Source organism: Amia ocellicauda, chromosome 3 (assembly GCF_036373705.1).
Source record: "Amia ocellicauda isolate fAmiCal2 chromosome 3, fAmiCal2.hap1, whole genome shotgun sequence".
Classification (NCBI taxonomy): Eukaryota; Metazoa; Chordata; class Actinopteri; order Amiiformes; family Amiidae; genus Amia; species Amia ocellicauda.
Genome location: NC_089852.1, coordinates 51,975,796 through 51,989,248, shown reverse-complemented (window position 1 = coordinate 51,989,248; position 13,453 = coordinate 51,975,796). Strand labels below are relative to the sequence as shown.

General features: G+C 40.0%; 1 protein-coding gene across 1 annotated transcript in view; it reads right to left on the bottom strand.

Annotated features, from left to right (window-relative positions):
- Positions 1–13,251, bottom strand: part of LOC136746976 (LHFPL tetraspan subfamily member 6 protein) — a 105,996-nt gene extending 92,745 nt beyond the window's left edge. Inside the window, exons 1-2 of the mRNA XM_066699904.1 lie at positions 12,870–13,251; positions 11,587–12,110 (exon numbers count right to left, since the gene is read on the bottom strand). Coding sequence (XP_066556001.1) covers positions 11,587–11,971 — 385 coding nt within the window. The 5' untranslated portion in view covers positions 11,972–12,110; positions 12,870–13,251. The remainder of the gene's footprint in view (positions 1–11,586; positions 12,111–12,869) is intronic.
- Positions 13,252–13,453: the final 202 nt, after the last annotated feature.

Genomic DNA, 13,453 nt, shown 5'->3' with positions numbered 1-13,453 from the left:
ATTTATGCTCAAATCATCCAATGCAGTTGGGGCTGCTTTCTCCACAAAATGCTCCCATGAGACCCCTTTGTATAGCTCTGTTAAAACTATGTAAAAAAAAAGCTTCACAAAGAGGAAGAAGTGCAAGAGTGAACGGGATTACATCAGCACACAAAGAATCGGAACAAGCTGTGTTTTTGCAGCACTTTTCAAAAGCTGAGCCATTTGATCTTGAACAAAAATGCAAAACCAGAGCTCTTGCCATGCTAAAATGGTAAGCCGCTATTAAACACAATTGACAAAACACCAGGCATAAATGGGGCAACACAAACACCTAACCAGTAGCTTAGCCAGGACCGACACTCAGGCTCTTTGATGTATCCTGCCATGTAGATACTATGGCAAAACAAATTATGTCATTTATATGGGATTGTCTTCTTAATATGGCAGGGCTGTGTGAAAAATTATATATATATAGTGCATCCGGAAAGTATTCTCAGCGCTTCACTTTTTACACATTTTGTTATGTTACAGCCTTATTCCAAAATTGATTAAATTAATTATTTTCCTCAAAATTCTACAAACAATACCCCATAATGACAACGTGAAAGAAGTTCAAAAGAAATCTTTGCAAATGTATTGAAAATAAAAAACAAAAAAAGCACATGTACATAAGTATCACAGCCTTTGCTCAATACTTTGTTGAAGCACCTTTGGCACCAATTACAGCCTCAAGTTTTTTTGAGTATGATGCTACAAGCTTGGCACACTTATTTTTGGGCAGTTTCTCCCATTCTTCTTTGCAGGACCTCTCAAGCTCCATCAGGTTGGATGGGGAGCGTCGGTGCACAGCCACTTTCAGATCTCTCCAGAGATGTTCAATCGGGTTCAAGTCTGGGCTCTGGCTGGCTCAAGGACATTCACAGAGTTGTCCTGTAGCCACTCCTTTGTCATCTTGGCTGTGTGCTTAGGGTTGTTGTCCTGTTGGAAGATGAACCTTTGCCCCAGTCTGAGGTCCAGAGTGCTCTGGAGCAGGTTTTGATCAAGGATGTCTCTGTACATTGCTGCATTCATCTTTCCCTCGATCCTGACTAGTCTCCCAGTTCCTGCTGCTGAAAAACATCCCCACAGCATGATGCTGCCACCACCATGCTTCATTGTAGGGATGGTATTGGCCAGGTGATGAGCGGTGCCTGGTTTCCTCAATCATTGTTTCATCAGACCAGAGAATTTTGTTTCTCATGATCTGAGAGTCCTTCAGGTGCCTTTTGGCAAACTCCAGGCGGCTGTCATGTGCCTTTTACCAAGGAGTGGCTTCCGTCTGGACACTCTACCATACAGGCCTGATAGGTGGAGTGCTACAGAGATGGTTGTTCTTCTGGAAGGTTCTCCTCTCTCCACAGAGACACGCTGGAGCTCTGTCAGAGTGACCATCGGTTTCTTGGTCACCTCCCTGACTAAGGCGCTTCTCCCCCGATCGCTCAGTTTGGCCAGCTCTAGGAAGAGTCCTGGTGGTTCCAAACTTCTTCAATTTACGGATGATGGAGGCCACTATGCTCATTGGGACCTTCAATGCTGCTGAAGTTTTTCTGTACCCTTCCCTAGATCTGTGCCTCGATACAATCCTGTCTCGGAGGTCTACAGACAATTCCTTGTACTTCATGGCTTAGTTTGTGCTCTGACATGCACTGTTAACTGTGGGACCTTAACTGTTAACAGGTGTGTACCTTTCCAAATCATGTCCAATCAACTTTCATGTTGTCATTATGGGGTATTGTTTGTAGAATTTTGAGGAAAATAATGAATTTAATCCATTTTGGAGTAAGGCTGTAACATAACAAAATGTGGAAAAAGTGAAGCGCTGTGAATACTTTCCGGATGCACTGTATATACACAAATTTGTTGGTACCCCTCCACAAAAAAAACGAAGAATGCACTATTTCCTCTGAAATAACTAGTAAGTAATTGTCAGTAATTGTAATCAGAGTTTGCTTTTGATTTTATTTTTCAACATAATATTGTAAATAATAAAACAGAGACAGAGCTTTCTGACACTGGGCAGTACGTTTCACTCCAGAATGCCTTGATAGTCTTGAGATTTCATTGTGCCCTGCACAGATTCAAGGCACCCTGTGCCAGGTGCAACAAAGCAGCCCCAAAACATAACCGAGCCTCCTCTATGTTTCACTGTTGTATGGTGTTCTTTTCTTTGAATGCTTCATTTTTTCATCTGCCAACATAGAGCTGATGTGACTTGCCAAAAAGCTCCAATTCTGACTCATCTGTCCAAAGGACATTCTCCCAGAAGGATTGTGGCTTGTCAATATGCATTTTAGCAAATTCCAGTCTGTCTTTTTTATGTTTTGTCTTTCAAAAGTGGAGTCCTCCTGGGTCTTCTTCCATGGAGTCCACTTTCGCTCAAAAAGCGATGGATAGTGCGATCAGAAACTGACGTACCTTCACCTTGGAGTTCAACTTTTATCTCTTTGGCAGTTATCCTTGGTTCTTTTTCTGCCATTCGCACAATCCTTATGTTCAATCTGGGGTTAATTTTCCTCTTGCGGCCGTGCCCAGGGAGGTTGGCTACAGTTCCATGGACCTTCTTAATAATATTTGCAGCTGTTGCCACAGGAACATCAAGCTGCTTGGAGATGGTCTTGTAGCCTTTACCTTTACCATGCTTGTCTATTATTTTCTTTCTGATCTCCTCAGACAACTCTCTCCTTTGCTTTCTCTGGTCCATGTTCAGTGTGGTGCACACAATGAAACCAAACGGCACAGTGACTACTTTCCTCCACTTAAATAGACTGAATGACTGATTACAAGATTGGAGATGTGCGATACTAATTAAAGAGATGAATTAGTTTGGAATATCACTATAATCCAATTATTTATTATCTTTTCTAAGTGGTACCAACAAATGTGTCCAGGCCATTTTACAATATCTTTGTAGAATGAGCAATAATTGATCTCTTTTCACAGCTTCCTTGCTTTATTCTATGACATACCAAAGGGTTGCCAGTATACATGATGCAATAGCTTTAAATTTAATCACTTTTCAGGCGGAATAAAGCCTTATTTCAATGAGCTGTAAGGGTACCAACAAATTTAAGCATGTCTGTATATATACTAGAATAAGAACAAACCAAAACATATAATTGACAGTGAAAATGTAAAAACGTACAAAGGAAGCTATTGAATAGATACCAAAAGATGACCTAGAAAAATACCTTGACAACATAAAAGTTGGGAAGATTCAGGCATGACGTGGAAAAGAGAAGCTGCAGATCAAAGCAAATGGAAACATCTTGAGGAGGCCTTCATCCAGCAGTGGATCCCTATAGGCTGACGGTGATGGTAATGATATGCCCCTACACTCTGGAACACAATTTTGCTAGAAATCAAGGATTACCTTGAGTGCTCTTAAATCAAGTTTCAGATTAATCCTCATGTCTGTCGGCGCGGTGGTTATGAACAGCGCTGTGAGTTCAATGTTGCGGGTTCGGGTCCCGATGTGTGGATGTTATTTCTTATGTACAGATTGTTTTTAATACATTTTTTTAATATATATATATATATTTCCCTGTGTTTAATGGTATCAGAGTAGAAAGAACAATTATAATGGGATTAATAAAGCGTTCACACAGCTTGTCTTTATTAGAATGGTGTGTCAGTATCATGGTTCAGGGACTGGCCCTACATCAAAGAAATGAACACAATGCATCAATCTTTAATTCGCTGCGAGTGAGATTTTGAGTCCGCCACCTTGGGTAATAATGACCCTTCATCTGAAAGCACCAACATTATAAAAACATAGCCTATTACTAATAAAGCACAGCATACAATAAAACAATGTATACACTAGCCTCAGAGTGTACACTTATAAACTTTAATTTATCTTGATTAATGCCTGCGCATGAATGTCCAGATCGTTTTCTCCCTCATTCGGCTCTAATGCCTGTGACCCTGTGAAGGATCTGCTGTCTTCTCTTTTTTCTGCTATATGATATATCCACTTTAGTATATGATTTATTTTTTCTGTATTGCTTAATTGAACGGCCCCTCATGCTAATGTGTCTTGTCCATCCTAGACAACAGATCAAGTGTGTGACAGCCTGGCCTTCTATTTAAAAGTGATGTGCAATGTTTAGACCTTTACTAACATCCCACTTGAAAGGGCTGAGGAGAAGAAGAATAACTATTATCATTCTAGATGTGCAACCCACATGCCCCGGAGGCATTGACAAAATAGGAGCAGCTTGCTGCAGTGCTGATGAGTAAACTCAGGGCAGGCAATCATTATGTTTAAATAAATCTTAGTGGCTGGGCTGGGTGTTAGAGTGGTTGTAAAACAAGAGAGAGCTGGATTAGGGAGTACTGCTTTCATCTATCAGCTTCTCCTGCTATTTACAGGGCAGCCTGGCTCTGTTAATACAAGCTCTCTGTCATGCTGGATTTGGACTGCAACTCTACAACCCCAGTTACATGGCATTCCTTGACTATAGCTCCAGAACATGTAATTTCTAAACTAGAAACTTTAGCATGCTGATTTGTACTATGTTATGTGGTCCAAAAATGAATTGACTATGGACATTTGAAGTGAGACTTGCCATAATAAGACTTGATATTTTATGTCTGGGAAGTGTAGTTTATTTGTTTCTCATTGGCTAATATATATACTAGCTGTCCTTTGATGCACACATATATGTATAAAATGTTCAGCTACATACAGCAGCCAGCATTGATTAAGTGGTTAATCAACCACTTCTACTGTTCACGTTTGGAAAAACACCATAGCACTGAAATATTATGTTAGGGAAAAGGCTATTTCACAAGACAAGAGCAGTGATGAACACCACTGCAGTGACAGAGCATGTGTGTTCTCAGAGACATACACAATCACTGTGTCAAATCATTCATCCTACAATACAATGGCCTGGCAGAACAAAGAAAGGAATGCCATTGTTTTCTTGCACTTGTACAGGAGGGGAAAAAAACATTAATTACAGCTCTTTATTAAATATCAATCGATGTTTCATATAATATCATTCTTTTTGTGTTGGATTGGCTTGCAGTCAAAAAGTGGAATTGCAGGGAAACTTCATAATAATAGAACCCTTTAAAACAAATTGCCTCAGTTAACTGCTATGCCCCTCACAATGTATTCATAAGAATCTCTAGCAGAGGTGACCTCTTGTTATATCTGAGAGGGGGATGAAATGACAAGCAGGAATTTGCATTTACTGTATAGCACATTCAAAGAATGCCAAAGCTGTTCAACAATATCTTGAGTTGCACGAACACTTGGTAGCTCTTACAGACAAAAGTCACACTTCACTAAATCTGGAACAGAAATAAAAATCTGTCTATGCATATATATATATATATATATATATATATATATATATATATATATATATAAACTAAAATAACTATCCTTCTTTGCTCAGGCAACCTGTTTGCACAGTAAAAACCCCTCATGATCCCAGTTCTTCCAATCATGCAGCTGGTGTAAATAGGGGTTCGGACTTCACATTCTTTCTCGGTCACCGAGTTACTCCCTTTCTATCCACAAACTGAGAGTGCCCAGCTATGCTGAGCCAAAGAGAGAGAGAGAAAGAGAGAGAGAGAGAGAGAGAGAGAGAGAGAGAGAGAGAGAGAGAGAGAGAGAGAGAGTGTAAACACATTCCACTGAGCTTCTCTCACTTTCTGAGCTCAGACACTGAGGGGCGTACTAAACAGAGCCAGGCTCACATAGGCTACACTACTTTACTTCAGACATAGTCTTCACACATAAACTATGCTGTGAACTCTATTAGAACATGTTCTTAAAAATACATCAGATAGATTTGTGGATTCAGTTTACACTTCATTTGAAATCAATGTTAATTGGTGATTTGTTTAATTTAATTTAAGTAATTGTTCATTAAACTGCATATATTTATCAAAAATAGCTTGTTAAACAGCCATTTACCCTAGAGAAACCTGACAAGATGGAGTTAAGATGGAGTTAAGATGGAGGGTGCCTAAACATCTGACTGCCACTCCATAGTCTAGGAAATGTAATAATCCACACTTTAGACAATTCATTTTGATTTCATTAATGTAGTTTGTACTTTTCCAGTGGGTCAAATAAGAATATAAGAACATAAGAACATAAGAAAGTTTACAAACGAGAGGAGGCCATTCGACCCATCATGCTCATTTGGTGTCCATTAATATCTAAGTGATCCAAGGATCCTATCCAGTCTATTTTTAAATGTTCCCAAACTTTCAGCTTCAACCACATCGCTGGGTAGTTTATTCCAGATTGTGACTACTCTCTGTGTAAAGAAGTGTCTCCTGTTTTCCGTTTTGAATGCCTTGAAGCCCAATTTCCATTTGTGTCCCCGGGTGCGTGTGTCCCTGCTGATCTGGAAAAGCTCCTCTGGTTTGATGTGGTCGATGCCTTTCATGATTTTTAAGACTTGGATCAAGTCCCCACGTAGTCTCCTCTGTTCCAGGGTGAAAAGGTTCAGTTCCCTCAGTCTCTCCGAGTAGGACTTGCTCTCCTCTGAACTGCCTCTAGAGCAGCAATATCCTTCTTGAAGTGTGGAGCCCAGAACTGCACACAGTATTCCAGATGAGGTCTAACTAGCGCATTGTACAGTCTTAACATTACTTCCCTTGTTTTAAATTCTACACTTTTGACAATATACCCTAGCATTCTGTTTGCCTTTTTTATTGCTTCCCCACATTGCTTGGATGGAGAAAGTGAGGAGTCCACATAGACTCCTAAGTCTTTCTCATCTAGATCTGTACCTCCCATAGTGTAATTATAGTGGACATTTCTGTTACCTGCATGTATTACCTTGCACTTGTCCACATTGAATTTCATCTGCCAGGTGTCGGCCCACAACTGAATATTAACTAAGTCCCTCTGAATAGCCTGTGCTGCCAAGATTGTATCTGCTGAGCCACCTATTTTAGTATCATCTGCAAATTTGACAAGTTTGCTAACTATCCCAGAGACATTTGCTGTCTTCCAGACAGTTGGCACATCCCCTGTTCTAAGTGTCATTTGGAATATTTTAGTTAGCGGCCTATAAATAATTTCTCTCATTTCTTTAAGTACTGTTGGAAACATCCCATCTGGCCCAGGTGATATGTTGGTTTTTAATTCTAGTCCCTTTAGTACCTCCTCCTCTATTATCCTGATCTCTCTTAGGGTTTGACTGGACTGATTGTCAACCTGTGGCATGTCATCTGTTTTTTCTTTTGTGAAAACCTCTGTGAAATACTCATTTAGAACATTTGCCACATCTTGTTCGTTTTCCAAGATACCTCAATTTTTGCCCTTTATCTGTTTCACTTCCTCCTTTATTGACCGCTTGCTGTTGTAATATTGAAAAAAGCTCTTTGCATTGGTTTTAGCTCCAAGAGCTATGTTTCTTTCTATTTCCCTCTTTGCGTTCCTGATCCCTTTCTTAAGATCTCTTTGCAGCTCAACATATTCTATGTATTTTGTTTCGTCACCATCACTTTTGTATGCGCTATACAACATTTTCTTTCTCTTGATATTTTTTTGCATACCTCTATTAAACCATTTTGGCCAGTGTTTTTTGGTCCTCAATTTGCAAAGTTTTGGTACAAATTGCTCCTGAGCCTCAAGTAGTATATTCTTAAAATATACCCATCCATTTTCAACTGACTCTGTATCCAATGTGCTCCAGTCTACCTCTTCTAAGTGCCGCCTCATACCTTCAAGCTTTGCTTTTCTAAAATTGTAGACCATTGTTTTAGACTTGGACCTTGTTTTTTGAAAGAATGCCTCAAAGCTAACCATATTATGATCACAATTAACCATTGGTTCTCTAACTACTGTCCCCCTGACTCTATCTTGGTCATTTGGTCATAACATACCAGTTAATTCTATAGATTATTCTATAGGAATATTATATGTTGATGGAAATGGAGAGCTCATCGATAAATGTGAAATACATATATGAACCACAATGGCCTCTCTTCTCTCACAGGCTGATTGATCACTAACCCTAATCAATATGACGTTCCGAAGAAATATGTTATTTATTCATTAAAGCATCACAGAGCACTGGAGGGTAAAAGGGTGAAAAAAGCACAGCCCACACATCAAGGCACTTCAAACCTACCAAAGGATGAAGGATATTTTCAAATTGCGCAACACAGAGAAAAGCTTCAAAAATAAATCTACTATTTTTGAATTTATTTATTATTATTTTTTTAAAGGTGGTGGTGGTCTTGGTAAAGAATTGAAAATTGCAGATTTTTTTATTTTTAATAGGATGCATGACTGGGAGTGAGGTTGTTTCTTCACTTGACACCTGTGAGCCAAATGATTATTTCTGACTAACATTTTCTCAGAGCGAGCCAGACAGGTGCAGAGAATAGGCCACGACCAACAATACAATCTTTGTGTACTGCAAAGTAATTCAACCAACTAAAACTACAGCGTAGCATACACTGCTGCTCAAAATACAGCATGCCCAGTTCATCTCTCCAGGGAAAATCACGTCCATTGTTCAGAAAAATAAACCTACTTCCCTACTGTTTCCACTGGCATTGTTCCCCTGCCTAGAATGCACAAACTGCTCATATAAAATGTTAGAAGGTAACAAACAGCTGGTTAACTGTGTTGAGCCCACCCTGGGGTGATCACAAGGCACCCACACTGTCCACGAGTCATTCAGTAAGGACAGTCTAAGGGGGTGGGGCCAGATAGATGTAGCTTGTGAGGCTGAATTGCAGAGGCTTGTCACAGGGTTGGGGGGCCAGAGGCGTGGTGTTATACCATTATACCTCAAGAGCTACAACCCTCTGCATACATCTTGATAACCATTTGAAATGCCATCAGCACTAACCTGCGCCAAGCAGATGAAATACACTAAGGCCTAACCCAAATCAAATCCTAGGTCATCTACCTGCAAATCGCAAATTGGAAACCTGTAGCCTATTTGTTTTTTATTTGTAAGTAGTAGAGAGTGGCATCGGCCAATAAATTAAAAGTGATTCGGAACAGGTTAATAACTTGCAATTTGTTCTAGGCCTCAACCTCTGTCTGGTGTAGAATATTTTTTGCCTACTTAAAATGCTTTCCCAGTGTTCAATTGCACTTCATGGATGAGTAAAATACATTTATCTCTGTGAAGGCTTTTTGAGTATTTACCAACATAAATTGTCTTTGGTAGTTGTGATTTGATTGTATTTTGGTATTGACAAATATATACATAAATATTTTTCCCTGGAATTTAGCTAATATTATAAAGTTATGATTAAATGATTTTAACACATCCCCTGGAGTCTGCAAATTTGTGTTGCCACAACATCACATTGTTCTAAATTCACAGCCAGTTGGTTGATCAGACAACTCAGTTAACCTTTGAATGATTCATGCAAATAATATTGCACATTGGCTGTTGACAATTAATATATCGAAATAAAAACAACTTCATTCATTTAATTTATTTTAATAGGAAGTTGAAATTAAAATTGAGCCTTGATCACAGTGAAAGATGATTAATCAATGATGTACAAATTGCCATTCTTCAAATTAATGATCTCTGATTATTGACTAACCCATTCATTTTTGCATGGCACATGAATAAGTTAGTTTGATAAAGTATTGTTTATTAATCTTTTTTTTTATTTTAAAATATCATTGCATTTGCACACACAAAAAAAATGTAAATCTCATAATTCCTATAACTCCCATAACATTGATGACACCCCTTTTCCGTGACATAATTAATACAGACTATCAACAGATAAAACGTATAATTCAAAATTAAACTCGCAGGATTAAAGCAACATGAAGCACACAAAATACTATAGAATTTCAATAATGTAATCATTGCCATCACACCGGATAGTGGTTGCCTTTTAGAGAGCCCTCAATTAATAAAACAACCAACCTACTGGTATCCGTCTCGTCTAATCTTTGTTTTCGTTTTTTTTTTATATATATAGCCTATATAAATCGCTTACAAATCACTTCTGGCGTCAATTAGAATCCTGGAATATAGTGCCTTTTATCTACCAATGGTTTTTACTGCAAATACACCAACGCAAACGTGCCCAATCCCTTATCTGCTTGTAAGCCGTGTTCATTATGCTTAATAATGAAAAGGGCAGCAGGACAATAGAAGAGGACATGATCATTAAGATGACATCCGATGTTAAGCGTGGTGCTTGGCTGGCGGCAGACTGCTGGCTGACTCTCATACTACAGTGAAAGAGAAAGCTGAAGCGCCGGCCTGTCACCGGCAACTACCGCCGCCTGTATCGCCCGGGGCTCCGCGACGTGCAGCTCCGCGCCCTGATGCCTCTGAGATAGTGGGCTGACGAGAACCCTGTTTTTAAACATTTCTGTCAAGCTTGTCAATCTTTCGGAGGAGCTTTCTGCAATATTGGTTATCTTTGTTTAATGTTGCAGAAAAAAAAAGTGCTGTTCGTGTATTTGTTCCGCTCTACTTGGTTAGGCTGATGGTGTTAGACAATGTCCTGTAACTAATCAAAACGTTGACCTACACATCAATTGCACATCAAAAAAAAAAAAAAAAAACTGAATCGCAGTTGAATGTATTGTCAGAAGCCCCTTTCTATTACACGTGCGATAGGGTTCAGGTTTGGGGGGCTGGTTAAGGTTGTGACTTGGACGAGGCCAGTGTCTTTCTCGACACAGGATGGGCCATCGTGTTTTTAATCAAACAAATAGGGAGAGATTCAAAAAGGAAACACTGAAAACACACAGAAACATAATTGTATAGTACTCGAAAGCACAACTGAGAACAAAAGCGTTAGACTACCGAAAGGACTGTAAGTCTGGTAGGGTTGCCCTCGCTTGCCCTCTGACACAAATCTGGTCACTTCATCCACACCTGTAAAATGCGGTCAGATACACAGTGCCCATTGGCGCCCCCATCGGGCAGAGGTAGGCAACACATGTGCGCTGCAACTGGCCAATCAAATAAATACAAATGAATGAGAAAAGTCGCCGTTAAGTGAGCTTAAAAATAGCTTATACTCTTCCTCAGTGTTTGCAAACTGCGTGTTGTCAACAGCAATTTGTTTGTCTTCCCAACAGCTATTCCTTGACTACTAATGTCAGTGTGGCTAACCATAATGTGTACGTTTGTAGCTAATGAAAGAGCTGGCGGAACGAAACTTCAACATAGTTGTTGTGATCTGGGTAAGTTACAGTAACTCATATTCGAGGTTCCGCATTTCTATCACATACTGTTGCGAAGAAACCCAAATACATGCATTTTTCTTATAACAACAGTATTCAACGTATTGGGTGTAAAGCAATGTTCTAAGTGGTCTTTTAAAAGTAAGACATCCTAGGTGTAAACTGCTTGGACCTAAAAATAGTTTTCTACATTTTGTAACATGATTTTTGAAATGTTAGTTTAATTTTCTGGGCAGCTTTTCAATACACGAATCACGACAGTAATGTAGCTTATTTTGCGCATCACTGAGAGCATCGTCAAGCCAATGGACAACTATCCGACGCAAGGTTTCTTTTGGGATGCGCATAGCGTTGTGTACACTTTAAAGAGACGCTCGTCATAGGGGGTATTTTTGACTTACCGCCAACGAACTGCACTCCGCCGGCCACCCTGCCAATTGTCCGGGAAATGAGCTCCGACACGCAGCATCCCATGAGGGCAGTGAGAGCCACTAGGAGCAGCAGCCCGCAGCCCACCCCGGTCACCACGGTGCAGATCTTCCACTCCAAGCTGGGGATGCCCTGGAAAGAAGCGTACCGTCCGCACTGCTCCACCATCACCGTCAGCTGCCGGGTCTCGTCCCTGACAGGATAGGAGCACCGGCGAAAAGTGCCAAACGAAACCGGTTTATCCATCTGGGATCCCAAAAGCCAATAGGGCATAAAAAAGCCAACGCAGGAGGCAGCGGCACATAAAAAAGATAGGATAGCCCATATAATCCCAGCGCAGGTCAAACTGGATGCCATTTTGGTGATTTCGTTGATTGCACAGTTATATGTTTGACAGATGTTATTGTATCCCCCTTTTTCGTGTTTCTATTGCATTGACCTGTATCCCGACGACTACCATAAAGGGCATTCTTGTTTCTTGAGCATCTGGTAATCCCTGTAAAATCAAATGTGTATTATTTACAGTTGTAGTAATTCAACTTTCTTTTCTAACCGCAATAATATGCTAAAGAATACAGCAACCAAAAGAGCTGCGTATATATTTGGCAATCATATAAATTAAATTAATTAATTTGTCTTCGGTACAGTATCATAAATATACAATTTCGCAGTGGGGAATTGAGATTAATGTTTATTACATGCTATAGAAAACAAAATAGTCTTCTTGGTATTGACATAAAACTTCACCCATCCTGGTCGAAGTGGATGGGTTTGGCAATCTCAAAACATCCTATGGGCTAACACATTTGTTATGGGTTTGACCTCTTAGAAGATGCTGATAAATTGCCTATATGTAATATATATTAACAAAAACAGGCGAATTAAAATTATTCTGTTTATGCAAGCATCATGCACACAAATTCAAATATATATTATTATTTAATTTTTACAATATTTCAACAGACTAGGTCGTATAAATAAGATACGTGTTTGTTTACATAGAGGCTTAAGTGTTAAACATGTTGTAATTAAAATCAATAGTACATTTTACAGTAATTCCCCAACGAAAGCAGGATTTATTAGTTAATTAGAAAAATGGGAAATTAAGGTGGATCCTCTACTCACAGGCAGCCTGTATTAGCCTATATGACCTTAAGTTTAGCCTTCCATATGTGAGACAAGTTATATTACAACCTTTAACGTGCGTGAACAGAAACAATACAAATAAATAATATGCAACAACCATTATACTCACGTCTAGTACTTTTCAGCTGATGCAGTTAAGAAAACAATCCTTTAGTTTGATTTTCTTTTAGTCTACAGAGAACGATGCATAGTTCTTACAAATAAGTAAAACAAAACGAAAAAAGGCAAACTACAGAGGTCTCCGGGAAATCCTAGCCGCACAGGAGGCTGGAGTGGACAGTTTGGGTCACTTTTGCTGCTCTCGCTCCCAGGCGTGCTGCACGGCTCGGTCGGCAGCAGAAAAGTGACTGTAACTCTCCCAGAGCACGCAGCGCACACGTAGAGAGACCCCTCCTTTCAGCGACGACCCTCCGGAGAAAACGCCGTGAAACATTCCTTGAGATTGGGATCGAGGGAGTGGGGAGGCTGGGGCGACTGCCTGTGCCTCCCGCACGGGGGGACCATCAATCAAGCAAATCTCCACCCAGGGGCCGGGCTCGCCCTCTCCCGGGGACCAGTCAAGCAGGCAGTCCGTCGCACACAGGCAGCTTTCTGTACTCGCAACGTGTCGGGAATGATACGGACTCAGCTTTAGCCAGCTATTCACAGTATATCACTATCACATATCTTCCGAATGAACAGGGCAATGTGAGC